This window comes from Sciurus vulgaris (genome assembly GCF_902686455.1).
Source record: "Sciurus vulgaris genome assembly, chromosome: 4".
Lineage (NCBI taxonomy): Eukaryota > Metazoa > Chordata > Mammalia > Rodentia > Sciuridae > Sciurus > Sciurus vulgaris.
Window position 1 is genome coordinate 40,275,010 of NC_136464.1, and position 17,853 is coordinate 40,292,862.

Genomic DNA, 17,853 nt, shown 5'->3' on the forward strand with positions numbered 1-17,853 from the left:
TCACTGTAATGTGTGGTGGATGATAAAGGGTGACTGAAGCTAGAGCTGAGTCATGGCTCCTTGGCAGCTGGCATCCTGTCTCTTCCTAGTAGGGACAGACCTACAGAGGAGGAGAAAAGATGTAGGAAAAGGAACCACTTTCTCTTAGTTGTCTTCCTCCAGTTCTGAATCAGATGGGGAGCTTCTAACAGGCAAATTGAATTTTTAGATGCAAATATTTTCTGCAAGACACTGACCTTAACCCACCTCAGAATGAAAGGGATGGAAATAAATAAATCCTGAAGTGAACATGAGGAGAGCTACTTACACTGAGAGCAGTATGACTTTGGAATTTTTGTGTTTAAAAATATTGCTTGATAGCAGAGTGTCAGGGAAACAGAGTAAGAGTTTGTCACCTGGTCTCTATGGCTTTGGCAGCAGTCCTGGTTCTATGGAGCTCTGATTCCACTGATTTTTAGATTGATGTTCAGAATCTTGCCCAGTGTGTCCTTGGCATAAACAGACCCATGAACCCCGCAGGACAGGGCAACATGAAGGAGAGGAAACAGCCAACACATTTCATAACTATGTGTGTGTGTGTGTGTGTGTGTGTGTGTGTGTGTGTGTGTACAACAGGGAGGGAGTCACAGGAAAGCAAGGAACTGAAATTCTAAACCTTGGTTCTTGTGTTCCAATGAAAGAAAATTTAAAGTCAGACACTAAAGCCATGCAAGAGAACTTTATTAAGTGAAAGTACAGAGAAAGTGAGGTGAAAGTAAAGTAAGAGTAAAGTGAGGCTCAAGCAGAGAGCACTCTCAAGAGAGAAAGAGGACCATCTCTAAGCAGAGAACGACAGAGGAGACAATGCTGTACTCTTTGCCAATCAGGTTTTCAACTTCTCCTTCACATCAGGTGGTGGAGTTTTTGACCCTAGTTGGTCCTCGCCAGAACTGTCATGGTGGACATCCTACTTAGAGGGGCTTCATCTCCAAGTCAATCCTATGTTAATTTGGGCACTGGGGTCAGTAACTAGTCAGAAGTTACCTTAGCGCTCCTTCATTACTGAAGGAATCTTACTTCCCAGACAAATGGAGACACCAATAGCTGTAATTCTTAACTTCACATCAAACTCAGACCCTGTCAAGAATTAGTCCTTTTCTCTTGATGTGTTTTCCCATTAACTCCTCTGCTTCTATTAATTTTCTACAAATAACTCCACTGTTTGCTTTCTCATCTACTTTGGAAGTAGTTTAAAGAAGGACTCTAAAGTAATTTAAAGAACGCTTTGTGACCTTACCATGCGTTTCACTGCTCATTGCTAGCTACCATGCAACACCAGGATTCCTACTTGTAGAAATGAAATGTAAACACTGAACTGTGAATCCACTATCAGCAATCCAAGACCATGTCTGTGTTTGACTGACTAGCCAAGTGAACTTGATTTCACATAAATGCTGAGATGCTTCATCAGTACTGATGGCCAAGCCAATCTCCAATCCAGTGAATCAGAATCTATGAAAGTAAGATTCAGGCATTAATCTCATTAGATCTTTTTTAAAAAAAGAAACCTCAAAGTGATTTTGGGGCATGGTTCAAAACCACTAAAGTAGATATTTGCTACTTAGAATATAGTGTATGGACTAGCAACAACAGAATTAACTAAATTTTAGAAATGCAGAATGTCAGGTCTTTCCTGACAGATTTGCTGAATTAGAATCTGCCTTTAGACATGTCCAAGTGATTTGTTGGTACATTTAAGTTTAAAAGACGCTTTTCCTGATGACTCCAGGGTCTCAAGTTTCATGGAAATTTCAAGATTGCTTCTCTATAACAGGCTTTGTTCAAGCCGAGACCTTGAAGTGGCAATGGAACAAAGTGGAGGAGATGTCTGGTCTCTCTTTAGATACTCTTAACCCCCAGCTCAGCCATGGTTCTGTATTGGGCTTTGTGGTGTCTCCTGCTGGTGGGGCCTGACCTGTCCCTATTGGAGCTGATCATTGTTCTAGTGCATGGTTCTCCCCTGGGGACAATTTTGCTCCCTTCACTGTGGGCATTTAGCAACACCTACAGACATTTTTTGTTTTCACAATTGAATGTGGGGGTACTATAGTTATCTAGTGGGCAGAGGCCAAAACTGATGCTAAAAATCCTGTAATGTACAGAACAGTTCCTTATAACAAAGAATCGGCTGGCTCACAATGGTTGTTACAGTTTTGACACGAGGTTCCTCCTGAAAGCTCATAATTGGGTTTTGAAAGCTATAACCTAACCAGTGGATTAATCCATTTAATTATTATCACTTTACTGGGTGCTAACTATAGGACAGGTAGGGAATGGCTGGAAGAAATAGGTCACTGTGGGCGTGACTTGGGGTTTACATCTTGTTCTTAGAGTTTTGTCTTCTCTCTCTACTTCTTGGTTGCCTTGAGCTAAGCAGTTTTCTTCCACTGTGCCCTTTTGCCATGATGTTCTGCTTCATCTCTGACCCAAAGCAATGAATTTGACTGACCATGGACTGAGACCTCTAAAACTATGAACCATCAATAAACTTTTCCCTTCTAAAAGTTGTTCTTGGTTACAGTGATGAAAAACTGACTAACACAATGGCAATAGTGCAAAAACTAAGAAACCCTACAAGGGTTCCAAGAAAACTTTTTTGTAATGTTGAAAATATTCTGAATCTGCGCTGCCCAATGTGGTAGCCACTAATCACAGGTCACTACTGAGCACTGGAAATGTAATTAGTGCCTCTGAGGGACTCAGTTATAGATTTAATTTTCATTAATTTAAATATAAATTTAAATTGCCACTTAGTGACTACATATTGGACAGCATAGAAAAAGGCCTGCACTCTGAGATGTTTGGGGCTCTCCCATGTACCTGATGGAAGCAGCAGATGACTTAAGAGATACCAATTTCTTGATCAGTTGCTCCTAATTCTATTTAGTTCATTAAGAAACTTTGGCTGCATGTGAGGAATATAGTATGCACTGCTACTCCGCAGGAGACTAGGAATGCCATTGGGTCTGCATTTTCTTCCATTCGTATATCCTGATGAGAGTATCTCCCCATATAAGACAAACCCAAAAAACCAAAGGCCAAATGTTTTCTCTGATATTCGGATGCTAATTCACAATAAGGTGTTGGGGATAGGGAAGAATAGAGTTACTTTAGATTAGGTAGAGGGGAGTGAAGGGAGGAGAAGGGGTATGGGGGAAGGAATGATAGTAGAGTGAAACAGACATTATTATCTCATGTACATGTATGACTGCATGACTGATGCGATCCTGCAATATGTACAATCAGAAAAATAGAGATTATACTCCATTTATGTATGATCTATCAAAATGTATGAATGCATTCTACTGTCATGTGCAACTAATTAGAATAAATAGAAAATTGATATAATATTAAAAACAAAACAAAACAAACAAAAAGACCTCAGAAGATCTGTGTGCTTGTGTCTAAGATAAACTTCATTTTCAGAGGAGAATTTGCTCAAAGTAACAGATGATGGCAGTCAAGAGCACAGGCACCTGTATTTAGGAAACACTTTGCAAGACTTCACTGGAAAGCATCATCTGTTGTCCACAGAACTTTCTCTGTGGCTCTTAAACTTCCCTTTCTGGGGTGTTTCATGAACCTCTTAAAGTTTCTTGACTATGATAACTTCAACAAAGCAGTTTTTGGAGCTCAGCTCAATGGCCAATGTGAAACCCAACCAGGACTGAGAAGCATTTTAATTAATATGTGCACATTCCTCTATCTTGCTTTGTTTTGTGTCAGTAAGTTGCAAAAAATACTTTTTCCTCAAAAGTATATTGGCCTTCAAAGAGATACCTGCTCTCCCAGGACCTGAGACTTCAGGTAAATTGTCTACTCTACCTGCTCAAGCCCTAGCCTAGTGCAAACTTTAACTGTCTCATGCTAGAGTTGCTAAGAATGGGAGGGGGGGAATGAAGGAATCCACAGTAGGCAGGAAGAGATATGTCCCAAAGGATCACTTTAATTACACACATACATAAAATTTAACAAAAATATAAACACTTCACCTAAAACTGCCTCCCTTGCACTCTTGATCGTACTCTCTCTCACTCTTGTGGTTAGAAGACATCCAAAACTGCTCTCCCCAGTTCTGAAATTTCTTGGAGCTGCCAGATTATATTTTCATATTCATCAAATCCTATGTCAACTTCTTTCCATGAGCAGTACTGACTCCATAACCCTCTCCATGAATGACTTCATGCTTTGGTCCATTTTCTGTTGTTACAAGTGAATACCACAGACTGGATAATTTATTTAAAAATAGTGGTTTATTTAGCTGATGTTTCTGGAGGCTGGGCAGTCCAGGAGCATGACCCTAGTGGGAGGGACTCTGCGGTTTCCCCAGGCAGCACAGAACATCACCTGTGAGGGGGTTCATGAGAAACAGTGAAACTGGCTTTTGTAGCAGACTCAACTCTCCTGATAACTAACCCACTCCCTTAAGAACCCATCACTTCATTAATCCATGACTGAATTAACCTATTCATGAGGGCTATGCCAATTACCTTCCAAAGTTCTCATCTCTCAACCCTGCTACTGTGGGGGCAGAGCTTGGAAACACATAGACTTGGGGAATACATCCAAACCATAGCACTCCTTGAATTACTTATATTACAAAAGAAGTATTCTGCTAACTTCAGAGGGGGGAAGAAGAAACCCAGTCTCCTGCCTACAGTGGGGCTCTTGAATGTCTCCCAAGGGCCCTTACAAGTAGTGCCTGGAAAACAGGATGCTGGTCTAAGGAAAGCACTGCCCGCAGGCCAAATGCTCCCTCTGCAAGCTTCTCATTCAGGATTTGCAGAGATGGTCTCCTGGATTGCCTATTGTACTGCCTTCTGTACATCTAATGAAAAGATAAATCTTATTTTAATGGTTCTCATCACAATAAACCCTCAGACCTTTGATGCTTTTGGGTAGAAAAAAAAGTCAAGCACAGTTACCTTTAAAATTCTTTTCTCCAGCACCTACTTTTGGATGATCCTTCTTGGTTAGAAATTCATTCTCCCCATTGCCCTGTTCCAGCCAACTCCTTTCAAACCCCAGGCAGGATTTGTCTGGTTTGAAGTTCTTTAAGAATGATTCAGCACGTGTTCACCAGTTTAGTATTATGACACAGATAAGTTGACTGTTAACAGTTTTGTTTTCTGTTTCAATTTAAGCCTGTTAAATTAGTAAGAAGGCAGGAATCGAAGAGTTTGTGCTCTGGTTTGAACAAGGCTTTCCCCCTCTGAAAACTGCAGTTGATATATAATTCCCAGATAAGGTATTAAGAGAGTCAAACTTAATCAGGTCGTGGTGTGCAGAGGTGGGGCCTTTGGGAGATGATTATGGTTAGATGTGGTCATCAGGAAAAGGCCCCATGACTGAATGCTGATGACTTCATTAGAAGAGGGAGAGAGATCAGAGGATACAGATGTATGCACATGCGCACGCGCACACGTGTGCACACACACACACACACACACACACACACACTCACTCACTCCCTGCCTCTCACCATATGATGCCTCCCACTGCTTTTCTTTATAACTTACCCAGCATGAGGTATTCTGTCATTAGCAACAGAAAACACACTAAAACAATTAGAAAACTTGTTTCCAGTGGTCTGCCTGAAAATTTTTAATTCTAGAAAAATACTAGAATTTAAAAATATAGCCAGGCATGGTGGAACGTGTCTGTAATTCCAGCTACTCAGGAGTCTGAGGCAGGAGGATCACAAGTTCAAGGCCAGCCTCGGTAACTTAGCAAGACCCTGTCTCAAAATAAAAAATAAAGAGGTCTAGGGATATGACTCACTGATAGAGTGTCCTGGGTTCATTCACCAGTGCTACAAAAATAAGAAAGAAAGAAAAAGAAAGAAAGAAAGAAAGAAAGAAAGAAAGAAAGAAAGAAAGAAAGAAAGAAAGAGAGAGAGAAAGAGAGAGAGAGAGAGAGAGAGAGAGAGAGAGAGAGAGAGAGAGAGAGAGAGAAAGGGAGAAAGAGAGAGAAAAGAAAAATGTGCTAGAAAAAAAAATCCAGAAGCAAGAGGAGCTTTACTTCATGGTTTCTTTCTTTTTTCTTTTGAAGTACTAGGAACTGAACCCAGGGCCCCCTGCACATGCTAGGTAGGTACTCTACCACTGAGCTTCCATCCTTCCTTCATGGTTTCTCTGAGGGATACTGCTGCTAACAGTGTCCTCTAAGGTGATCCCCGAGGTATGTCACGTGTCTTGCTGAGAGGTTTTATATTTAGGGGGAAATTACCTGGTGATGCTGTTTCCTCATATATGACTGCCATGGAACAATACTAAATATATATTCAGTCTTTGTCCCCTATTCCTGGCACAGAGCTTCTAAAACCATTGGAATTTCATGAGCAGTTTGAGTAACAGGAACATGTTCTGTTATTTGTCATAAGCCCTTTGTAGAAAAGTGACGAGATAAAGGAAAGGGACTTTGGGCTTTTAGGGCTAACAAAATGTGGGAAGACAAATATTTGTGGAAAAGTGGTAGATGAGGACTGTTTAGTAAGATTTGTTTGTGTAGACTCTTTCTTGGTACTCTCTAGTCTCTTGTGTGAGGTACTGTCCCTTCCTTGTGTAGGAAACAGGAGCAGGAGTCCCCTTCTCAAGGGTAGTTGTTGTTCTGCTTTCAAGCAGATAGGAGGAGGGCAGAGAGCTCATCCTGTGTCTGCTGTTTCTCAATTTCTCAAAAAGTCATCCTTATTTCAAAGTTGGGTAACTTGGGTGATGTGCTCTGAACACCTTCAGGATACAGAGACTAAATTGTATTCCTGACCTCGGATTCCTGTCTATGTGAGTCAGATTTCCATCACTGTGACCAAAATACCTGGCAAGAATATCTTGGAAGAGAAAAAAGTTTTATTTTGACTAACATTTTCAGAGATTCATTCCATGATTGGCTGACTCCAAGGCAGAAACCTCGTGTGGAAGAAGGATGTGGTGAAGGAAAGCTGTCAGCTCATGGCAGTCAGGAAGGAGAGAAAGATAGAGAGAGGGAGAGGGAGGGAGAGAGGCTGGGAGAAGATAAACTGTTCTATGGCAGTCCCCCAGTGACCTACTCCCTGGAACCAGGTCCCACCTCCCATTAGTCAGCTGTCAATGGATTAATCCATTTGACGGATTAATCCACTGAGAGATGAGATCAGAGCCCTCTTGACCTAATCATTATCTAAAAGCCCCGACTCTGACCCTTGCTGCAGTGGAGACCATTCTTTCAACACAGGAGCTTTGCAGGGGACATTCCAGATCCAAACCAAAAGTTACTGGTTGGGAAAGGTCACATCAGAAGGAGAATGACCCTTCTATTCACTCCTGACAGACTGGACTCTCAACCCCTTTCAAGGATATATAGCTGCTACTGATTTGACCGTTTTTGATTTTCCCAGTTATTTGTAATCTATGAAAGAGAAAGGTAGTTTGGTTGTTAAATAAGATGGACCCCAGAAAAGGATTGCTCTTTTGTAGGGGGACTTATTGTGTAAATCAGCAGGATGAAAAGGGCAGGCAGTTGTATTGAATCAGGCTCAATCGTTTTTCCCAAGCACCAAAATGATGTTCTGCAAAACAAAGAGTTTATTCATGTAGTAGAAAAACACTGAAGTCAACACTTAGGGAATGTGGTTTTCTTCTCTTGGGTGCTTTGGAATTTGTACTTAAAAAGCAAACAAACAATAACAAAACATTGATTAAAAGTCAAAATGAAAAAGCGGTAGTGTATTAGAAACACAGACAGCCTTAACTTCATGGCTGCTGATTAGGAATCTAGTGCAGCGCACGTCTGACCCACTAGCTGCATGACCTTGAAAAGCTGTTTTACCTCTGCGTCTCCTAGTTTCCTTATCAGTTAAATGAGTGCTTGGGCCCCCTCCCAGGTCCATCTAATTGGAATCTCCAGAGGAGAATCTGAGACATTCATATTTTTAAAAGGCTTTTCCGATGATTCTAATGTGCAGTGAGAAAACTATCTTCTACCAATGGTTCTCAAACTTCGCATGCATCCCATCTCCTGTAGGAAATCTCCTTTTTTTTTTTTTTTTTTTTGTGGTGCTGGGGATTTGAACCCAGGGCCTTATGCTTGCAAGGCAAACACTCTACCAACTGAGCTATATCCCTAACCCAGAAATCTCCTTTTTTAAAAGATGAGTTCTGGGTCCCATTTTCAGGATTTCTGATTCAGGAGGTCTGGGGTTGGGTTCCTGGAACTTGTACCCTGACAGATTCCTCAGTGATGCTGATGCTGCTGGTCCCAGAGACATACTTTGTGAAAGTCACTGGCCTAGATGATCTCTAATGTCCCTTTTAAGTATGAAACCCTAAGAATCTGTGGTCTGGCATCTTGTACCTTGTATATGCCTAATTCTTTGATATCCTCTTTGTGGTAGATGTCCAAGAAATGGACACATTCTTCTCTCTTTCTCAAGCACGTGCACTTTTACCTTGTGACTTTGCCCCTTTTTCCATCAAGAGGTTGAGTCTAGTTTTCATTCTCTGCTATTAACCTGGCCTTGACATGTGCACTGGTTAACAGAATGTGGCAGAAGTGACGTGGGAGTTCTGTGCCCTGGTTACAAGAGGCTTTGTTGATTTGTTCTTTCTCTTTCTCTGGCTGACCAGACTGCCATATGAAGAATTCTTACCTTGCATTCTTGAGAAAGAGAAGCCACATGGAGAAAAGGATCTGGCCAACAGCCGGCACTGACTATCGGACACATGAGTGGGACTCTATTAGATCATCCAGACCAAGTCAAGTCGCAGGCTGATTGCGATCACATAACTCCAGACAAAACTGGCAGAAGAAACTTCCAACTGGGCCCAGCCCACCTTTTTAACTCAAGAAATCTAAGCAAATAAAATGGTTATTATTGTAAGCCACAAATTCTGGAATGGTTTGTTATACTGTGATAGATAACTGATAGATTCTGCTTTCATTTCCCTATGCCCGAACGTATAGAGAGGACAAAAATAATTTCTCCATGTCTCCTAACATATAGGAACACTAAAAAACAATAATATAGGTAAAAGTGCCTTGAGTGCAATATACTCAAATGTATAATCTATTACTTTCTAAAATTATGGTTATTTTCAAGTAGTTTCCAGTATTTTTTACTGAGAAAGTTTTAGCAACTAGTAACCACTGTTTTTGAGATCCACAGTGATTTCCACACTCTCTCATATATCTAGGTGGATTTTATTTCTCCACTCTGCTCATCTTATAATATCTTAAGAGTGATGGTCTCTGGTAGTCTTGGATGACATATCACATTACATATAGCATTTTATTAGAATTATGTAAGTGACGACAGGCAGAGGGTACTTGACATGGGAGTGATGGTACCATCAGCTGAATTTATTCATTAAGCTCTTGCTCCCTTACATTAGCCTCTTTTTAAAATTAAAAGTATTTTAGTTGGCAAGTAAGAATTGTATTTATTTATCATGTGCAGCATTATGTTTTGGTGTATGTCTGCACTGTGGAATAACTATATCAAGCTGTAGAATGTGTTACCTTGGATACTTATCATTTTTTGTGTGTGTGGTGAAAACACTTAAAATCTACTCTCTTGGCAGTTTTCAAGTATGCAATATATTGGTATTAACTATAGTCACCATCATGCACTTAATTATCCTCTTAATATTGTATTCCTGGCAGATGTGTATTTTTGGATTTGGTAATGGTCCTAGGTACATATATTTTGTCTATGAATACCAGAGGACTGCTTTGTTTGGGTTCTTGGTATAGGCTCTAATTTATAAATTCAGAGAGACAAATTCATTTATGGTCATAGTCTTTCCATCACTCACAAAACTACACAAAAGTTTCCAGATGTTAAACCAAGGAGAGAATCATTTCAGAATTTATTTCAGATATCTATGCATATTAATTCCGAGTCTAGGGGAAAAGGAATTTGAAAAAAAAGTATTGAAATGCTGATGTTATTTGTATATTTTTACTTTCTTATTTATATCCTGAACTAACAATTATATTTATGAGTTGATCGATCAAAAATGGACTCATCTAGATGTAGTGATGCATCCTGTAATCCCAACTGCTCAGGAGGCTAAGGAAGGAGGAGCTTAAGTTTGAGACCAGCTTCAGCAATTTAGTGAGGCCCTAAGCAACTTAGTGAGAGTCTGTCTCAAAATAGAAAAATAACAAGGATTGACAAGTGCTGGGGATGTGGCTCAGTGATAAGCACGGTTCAATTCCTGTCAAGAAAACAAAAAAACAAAAAACAAAAAGAACTGCAGAGGAAAAATTTAAAAGCCAAGGAAACTATTTCCCCCAGAGGCTTCGTTTGTTTGTTTGTTCTTTGTTTTTTAGGGTTTGTTTTTGGTGGGGGGAGGGTACGAGGGATTGAGCTCAGGGGCACTCAACCACTGAGCCACATCCCCAGCCCTGTTTTGTATTTTATTTAGACACAAGGTCTCACTGAGTTGCTTAGCATCTTGCTTTTGTTGAGGCTGGCTTTGAACTCTTGACTCTCCTGTCTCAGTCTCCAGAGCCACTGGGACTACAGGTGTGGGCCACTGTGCCCAGCCTCCCATGAGTTTGTCCCAACCTGACTTTTACCTGAATAAAATGAAGTTCAGCATGTCATATGCTGACAGTTTTGAAGGTGCCATTGCAGGCCTGGATGGGCCTTTGTTCTTGGGCTAGTCTAGTACTGGGTCACTGTCAGGGTAGCGTTTACCCAGGTATTCCTGAGTGCACAGCAACCTTGGTCAACAACAGCAGCTGGCACTAGGCTCCACTGAGGCTCCTGAACTGTTAATTCCAAAGAGGCTAAGGTTGAGCAGGTTATAGGGGAAGAGGGTGAGTTCTAACGGAGGGGTTAGAATGTTAAGAAAGCAGGGTATGATTTAGCAATTACCCTTTATCCCTAGCAGATGAAACTTTGAAGATTAGTATTACCTTCCTAGTCACACAAATCACACAATAACTATTCTGAGTTGAAATTTTTTGATTTATTGCAGCATTACTATCAAGAACACTCTTTAGCATAGTATCACTACCAAGAATACACAAAAATACATGCCTAAAGCTGAGTAAGATGTAAAGATTATTTTAGGGTTAGTCAAAAACTCATCTTCTGGGTCCAGAAGGCTGAATGGGAAATGGGGTGAAGGAAGAAGACTGCAGATTTTGTTGGTAGGCAGTCACCACGTGTTACCGTTGGCAAGAAGGGCAGAAATGGGAATTACATAGCAAACTGAGTCACAAATTGAAAACGAATCAGTATCACATAGGCCGAAGCTCTGCTTCCATCAGTGATTAGTCAAAAGGCGGTGCTCTGACCAGATAACTGTGGGGCTGGAAAGGACAGCAGAGACAGAACAGGAGAAAACAACTCTTCAAAAATGTACTTGAAAGCGATAAGCAAGATCTGCCAGCTCAGCTGCCCAAGGTGCCTGCCCCGCCCTCTGCCCCGCCCCTGCCCCGCCCCTGCCCCGCCCCACCCCGCCTTCCCAGGCTTCTGCTCCCTTCCAGACACCTTCCAGATCTTCTGATGCTGCTTCTCTTCCTCTTCCCTGCCTCAGTTCAGGAGTCGGGGTGCTCTCTGGGAGAGGAGCTGCCTGCACCCTGGAACATTTCTTCACTGTCATCTTCAGACTCAGATTCTGACAGGAACACTCGGCCGATGCCTGACGGAGCATCCCTTAGAAGGTGTCCCAGTTCCTTCTCATAACATTTGGCTGCCTGCTGCAGATCTCCTTGCTGCTTGTGATTTAATCCTTGGAGATACCAAGAATTTGGTGCATTTTGTTGAAGCAGACTCTCAGCTGTGTTCTGTGACGGATGTTTCATCTCTTCCTTCTCAGTTGATTTTTTGCTTAGGCAAAAACTCTCTAAACCAGTTCGGACAGCAGAAATGTCTTCAGACTTACCCTGATACTCCTGAAGGCTGCAATAGTGTGATTGAAGATGTTCCCTCTCAGCCTCCGAGATCTCCTTACAGAATACCTTCTGATAACATTCTTCTGCTTCTAGGTACTTGATGAGATCAGAGGGTATACCCAGAGGACCTGGCCCCTTCTCAAGAACTTTATCCATATGGTCTTTAACCAGTTTCCTTAGTTCCTCAATCTTCTGTCTATATTCACTGACTTTGGATTTTTCTATATTCTGCATCTGTGTGGCCATTTCTTTATAGCACCACATAATATGGTAATAGAGATACCTATTGTTTGGTGTGGATTCCAGTGCCCTTAGAAACAGTTCAATAGCTTTGTCTAGATTACCTTTTTTCTCATAAAAATAGGCTGCCTTGTGAAGGACATCTGTTTGGTAAGGGGCCTTCTCCAAGGCCTCATCAACCAATTTATCCGCTTCATTTTGTTCATTCATCTTCTGCAGTTTCAAGGCCAACAGAACTTTGAGGTACTGATTCTTGGTATTCAGGTCAATGGCCTGCTTCAGAGCATCGACAGAGAAGTTCTTCCCTGGTTTCTTATCCAGATGGTACATTGCAATTGCCAGTCCGGTGGAGGATTCTGGGTGGTTGGGTTTCTCTTCCAGAGCCTTTTGAAAACACCACTTTGCTCTGTCATTTTTTCCACATTGTAGTCGTGTCCATCCTTCCTCGCAGTCAAGTTCAGGACACTCAATGCTGTAAGGATTTGAAAACTTTGTGCAGATGTCTTTCACCTTGTTCACATAAGTCTGAGCAATTTCAGGTTGGTCCATGTGATAGTAGATCCAGGCATAGTTTCCCCAGGTGACCAGACTTCTGATCTCTGTTTGGTCATCGTGATTTTCCTGGATTGCCTCTTCAGCTTTCTGAAGGTATTCCAGAGCTGCCTTGTTTTGACCATCCAGGTGTTTAATGTAGGCAAGCAAATTGTACATTGTAGCTTTGAACTCAGCATTTAGAAATTCAATCTGATTACACACTCTGTCTTCTAGATAACCTGAGGCACTTTCTTCCTTGAATAAGTTCCAGGTGAAATGGCACTTCAACTGTGGAAGAATTTTCTTCAAGGAATTCTTGGTGATCTCACTGTGAAGAAAATATACATGATCACTATGATGTGTACCTGCCAAACATTACGATAGTTAATTTTATATGCCAACTTGACTGGGCTACAGGATACTTAGATATCTGGTTTAAAATTTGCAACCTTCCTAGGGATGTTAGATTTGGACCACACTGTGAGCCACAAAGTTCTAGGAAGACTTCACTCTGGGACTGTCATTTCCAATTGCCAGTTTCCTGTCCCTGAAATACTCTTTAAAAAGGCAAACTTTGCTTTAAGTCAATATCCTTCCTACCCTTCTAACTCCCATCCATTTTGGGCTTTCTCTGCTCACATTTGCACACATTTAATGCAAGAAGTGTGGTAGGCATTTAAGGAAGAGGAAACCTGGAGGTGTCTGTAGTTGTCCAATGGGTAACTAAAAGCAGGGAAAAAACTTGGCATCTCTGTCTTCATTTTGCTACCTTAAATTCTGAATCCAATACCTGCTTCACTCATAGACACTTACATAATTTAAGGAATATCTGTTTCTGAACTTGGAGGCTCACACCTGTAATCCCAGCAGCTCAGGAGCCTGAGGCAGGAGGATGGTGAGTTCAAAGCCCAGCCTCAGCAATTTAGCAAAGACTAAGCAATTCAGCGAGACCTTGTCTCTAAACAAACATTTAAAAAGGCTGGGGATGTGGCTCAGTGGTTAAGTACCTCTGGGTTCAATCTTGGTATGAAAAAAAATGTGTCTATCGAAAAACTGGTAATACAAGGTTGATGGTTGACTAGTCATAAATTTACCTAATCTCTCTTGTCACCCTTCAAGACTGAAGACACCAAGGTAAGAATAACTAAAATATTTTCAAGATTCTAGAAGCAACATGTCTTTCAGGCAAATCACCTCATGATAGGACTGCTTCCCTAAATGGGAGCTATTACAAACCAAGAGTGTTACCCTAGCAGGAAAAGTCATCTCCTGTCCAGGAACCAATAGCCCCCTCAAGCAACGACAACTTCCCCTGAAGAACCAGACCTGAAGTAATGATCAAACAGATCTCAGTTTCACCAAGACCACTTGGCTGTGCATACCTCATAACCTGCTTTTGTTCCTTCCCCTATACAAACCTGAAGCTCTTGTCAATATCCCCAAAGATCAGCTTTGGGATAGGAGTCCCCTCACAACGTCATCACACTGAATAAATTCCTTTCTTACTTCATCAACACTCGTGTCTCTGGAAGTAGCAGGTGGCAGAACCTGGCTATTGGTACTGCCCCAGAGTCAAGTCACTGGCATAGGGCTGTGGAAACATAAATTGTATGTAGTAACAAGAGTTCCTCAGTGGGACTCTAGAGGATACTCATAGCTGGCATGGGCCAGACATTTTCCCATCTGATTTTCCCCTTTGGCAATTCTTTTTTTTTAATTTATTGACAGTACTGGGTCTTGAATCTAGGGAGTACAGCACCAGTGAACTATATCCCCTGTCTTTTTAATTTTATTTTAAAAATTTTTTTAGTTTTTAAAATTTTGAGACAGGGTCTTCCCAAATTTCTGAGGTCTTGAACTTGCGGTACCTCTGCCTCAGCCTCCTGAGTACCTAAGGATAGAGGCATGTCCCCACTTTGGCAATTTTTAGCACTGCTGCAGAAGAGCAATCCACCCTACCTCTGCCCCTACAGAGAACCTTGATGTGGACTTCAGATCATCATAGTCCAGAGGGTTACCCTCAAACCTCCTCAAGTCAATGGCTCTAGATCCAACAAAACACAGGACTTTGCAAAGCCTCTTGTGTAGGCTGGTTACCTAGATGCTGGACAGGACCCGGCTTTCTGGTTGACCCTACTCACGCAGACACAGTTAACATCACTCTTGGAGTCCAAAATATAGCAAAGGGTAACCTGAGCTACTTGGCAGTGAAATTCTTCCATACATTCCATGGCCAAATATGACCTTGGAGAGCATTTTCTCTCCCTTTCCTTCCTCCCTGTCTGGTGTCCCCACTAAGCAATCAACCCTCACTAAGCAATCAATAGAATCCTCCCTCCCCAAGAAATCAAACCTCAATCCTACCTCATAGCTGTTAGGTGGGAAAAGCAGTTTTCTTTCCCTCTTAGTTCTCCCTGAGGCTCTACCAGGGACACAACTCTAGAGGGTCTATATGCATTTTTTAAAAATCAAGTTTACTGAGATTGTACTTATATACCATAAAATGCACCCATTTTAAAGTTTGACGAGCTTTAACAAATGTTTATACCCACATAACCATGTAGACTCCCTATAGACTATTTCTATCATCCCCAAAGATTCTTTTGTGTGTCTTCTTACTCCTCCCCAGGCAACCATTAGTCTACTTTCCATCCCTGGAGATTAGATCAGCATTAAATGAGAGATTAGGTTATTATTGATTTTGAAGTGAAACTACTTTCTGCTAGTCACCAGCATTCACCACAGCAACAAAAACCTCTAAGCTATGGGCTTTGTTTTCATATAAGAAATGAAAAAAGAAAAAAATCCCCATCTGTAAAAATTGTTTCTTCCATGTCCCACTTCAAACTGATTATTTTCAGGTCTTCATGAGTTGGTTTTGCAATATTGATTCCATCTTTCACAATACCTGTTACAAATAAATACTTCCTTTGAAAATCGCAAGAAAAAAGGCTCTCTTAGTCATTTCAAATAGTACAACAGAAAAGCCCACAAAGAGAATAATACCCTTAGGTCTAACTTTGAATCAGCAAACTTTATGCATGGCTCTCTGATCCATCCTCTCTGATCCCAGCAACCAGCTCCACCTAGTGAGCAGGTCTAGAAACTTGGGGAGTCTTTGCATTTACACCAGAAAAAGCCACAGAAAACAAACAAAAAACTGATAAAGGTCCGAACTGGTAAAGGTATGTAGAACCTAAAAGGAACAGTTCCTTGCACAGTGAGAAGCTCAGCTTACAATTTACATTTGAGAATAAGATTGGTTCTGCTTTCTTATTTTACTGACCTCATGATTACAATCTGTTTCTCCGTAGTTCTGATAAGCTGGGACGTGGCTGATTTGCTCTTCAGAAATCTTCGTGGTCTGCCTTCAGTCAGCGCTGCTGTGGGAGCTATATAAGAGGAGGGCGTGGGGCGGGGAATGCTCCAGCTGAGGCATCTCCCTGTTGCAGAGAAAATTGCTGTTAGGAAAGGGAAGAGGAAACTAGAAAGTGAAACTGACTTAAAATTGTCAAGAAAAAGAAACTTTATATTAAGCACTGCTTTAACTCAGCTGGAGCACATTGCTCAAAGTCATGAATCTGAAACGATAGAAAGCAGTTTCAGGAAACTGACCATCAATCTGGGAGCAGCCCAGGAAAGTGCATTTTTAGTAAAGTTTCTGAGAGATTTTGAAGTAGGGATTTCTAGGACCATATAATATTAATATATATATATATATATGTATTAGTTTCATCCAGGAAATTTACTCATGGGAGATAATTTGCTTGTGTTATGAAAATGCACGAGAATTACAAACCATCACGAATATTGAGCCAAATTGAAAGGGAAAAAAAAGATTCTTTAATGAGTATGCCAAGCAAGCAGTGGCTAGGAGCAGCCTCAAAGAACTCCCAGCACGTGAATTTTGTAAGTACAGAGTAACAAAAACCACAAAAAGCACAAGAACAATTGAGGCACAGGAGGACCCTGTTAAGATGGATATTTTGATTACATGAGAGAATTGTTTTGATTACACATTTCAGAGTCATTTGGTTATACATCAGGGCCATAGTCAGGGACGTGGGAAGGGCCTACTGTACTGTGAACATAGATACAGCTTCAGGAGGCTGAAAGGAAAACATTATAAGCAAGCATACAATGGAGTCAGGTCAGAACAAAATATCATTATTTTGGTTCTTTTCCACTTCACTTGCAAAGGCCTGAGTTTAATTCTCTCAGTTCATGTTGCTAGTTCTGGAATTTTTCTAAGAGTCAACCTGGAAAACCTGACTTTCCATTTTACCCTATACACGTATAGAAAGCCAAGCACTAGAGGGATCTCTGAGTAGTTTAGCTTATGTAGCTCTAAAATGGAAATTAGTAATACTTGTATTATTGTTTAATCAATGGATAAATGATAAATCTATATATTTATGCTTTGAATTCTGAAGAAGTGATATTCCTAAGAGATTCTTTCTAAAATTTTAAAGACACTTCCCAGTCACGACATAAATATCCACTAAAAATTTTAGGAGTTGATTTTTTACAGGTTTGAAGGAATTGTGGGTTAGATAGAAGTAAGGCTTCTCCTGTCCTGAAGCAATACAAAACAGAGGTGCTTATGTAGCAAAAGTGGCCTGATAATGAGGCCAGGGGGCAAAAGGACAGTCAATGTAGATAATGAATGACTGGGTCAGAAAGATAGGGGCTGATTCAGGAGGAAATAAAAAGCTAATACCTCCAGAGCATTTCTCCTTCTACACCTGTTGCCAAGGCTACCTGCCTACGGGGGATTGTTCCTCCTTGCACCTAGCTATACAAGTTGTTAATGAATGTATCCTGGGTGGCTCCCTTCCTGCCTATACCCCTGGGTGGCTTCCTTTCTACCCTTAGATTGCTCCACCTTTTGGCACCCCTTTTGGACATTAGTCAAGTAGGCAGGATGTGGGGAGGAGGAGGCATGAGGACAAAGGAAATCTAAAATGTCTAAAAAGGGCAGGATACCCCCACTTCCTCACACACCCAACTCTAGGGCCCCTTCTCTTTGGCAAAGTCTACCTCTGTTGTATCCTTTAAATAAGACTTACTTTCTATGCTTGCCTTGGTATTTCTCAGGTGTTCAATCGTCAACATCAGGGAAATAGGACTCAGTCTGATTCTCATCATGGGTATCAA

At 41.2% G+C, this 17,853-nt stretch overlaps 1 protein-coding gene and 1 long non-coding RNA gene across 2 annotated transcripts in view; both read right to left on the reverse strand.

Annotated features, from left to right (window-relative positions):
- LOC306660140 overlaps positions 1 to 17,853 on the reverse strand; it is a 292,372-nt gene that overhangs the window by 183,073 nt on the left and 91,446 nt on the right. The window lies entirely within an intron of this gene.
- On the reverse strand, positions 11,490 to 16,136 carry LOC306660110 (interferon-induced protein with tetratricopeptide repeats 3-like). Its single transcript, XM_079138247.1, has 2 exons — positions 15,983 to 16,136; positions 11,490 to 13,024 (listed from the first exon to the last, which is right to left on the reverse strand). Exons 1-2 carry the CDS (start codon positions 15,985 to 15,987, stop codon positions 11,566 to 11,568), a joined length of 1,464 nt encoding a protein of 487 aa, XP_078994373.1. The 5' UTR covers positions 15,988 to 16,136; the 3' UTR covers positions 11,490 to 11,565.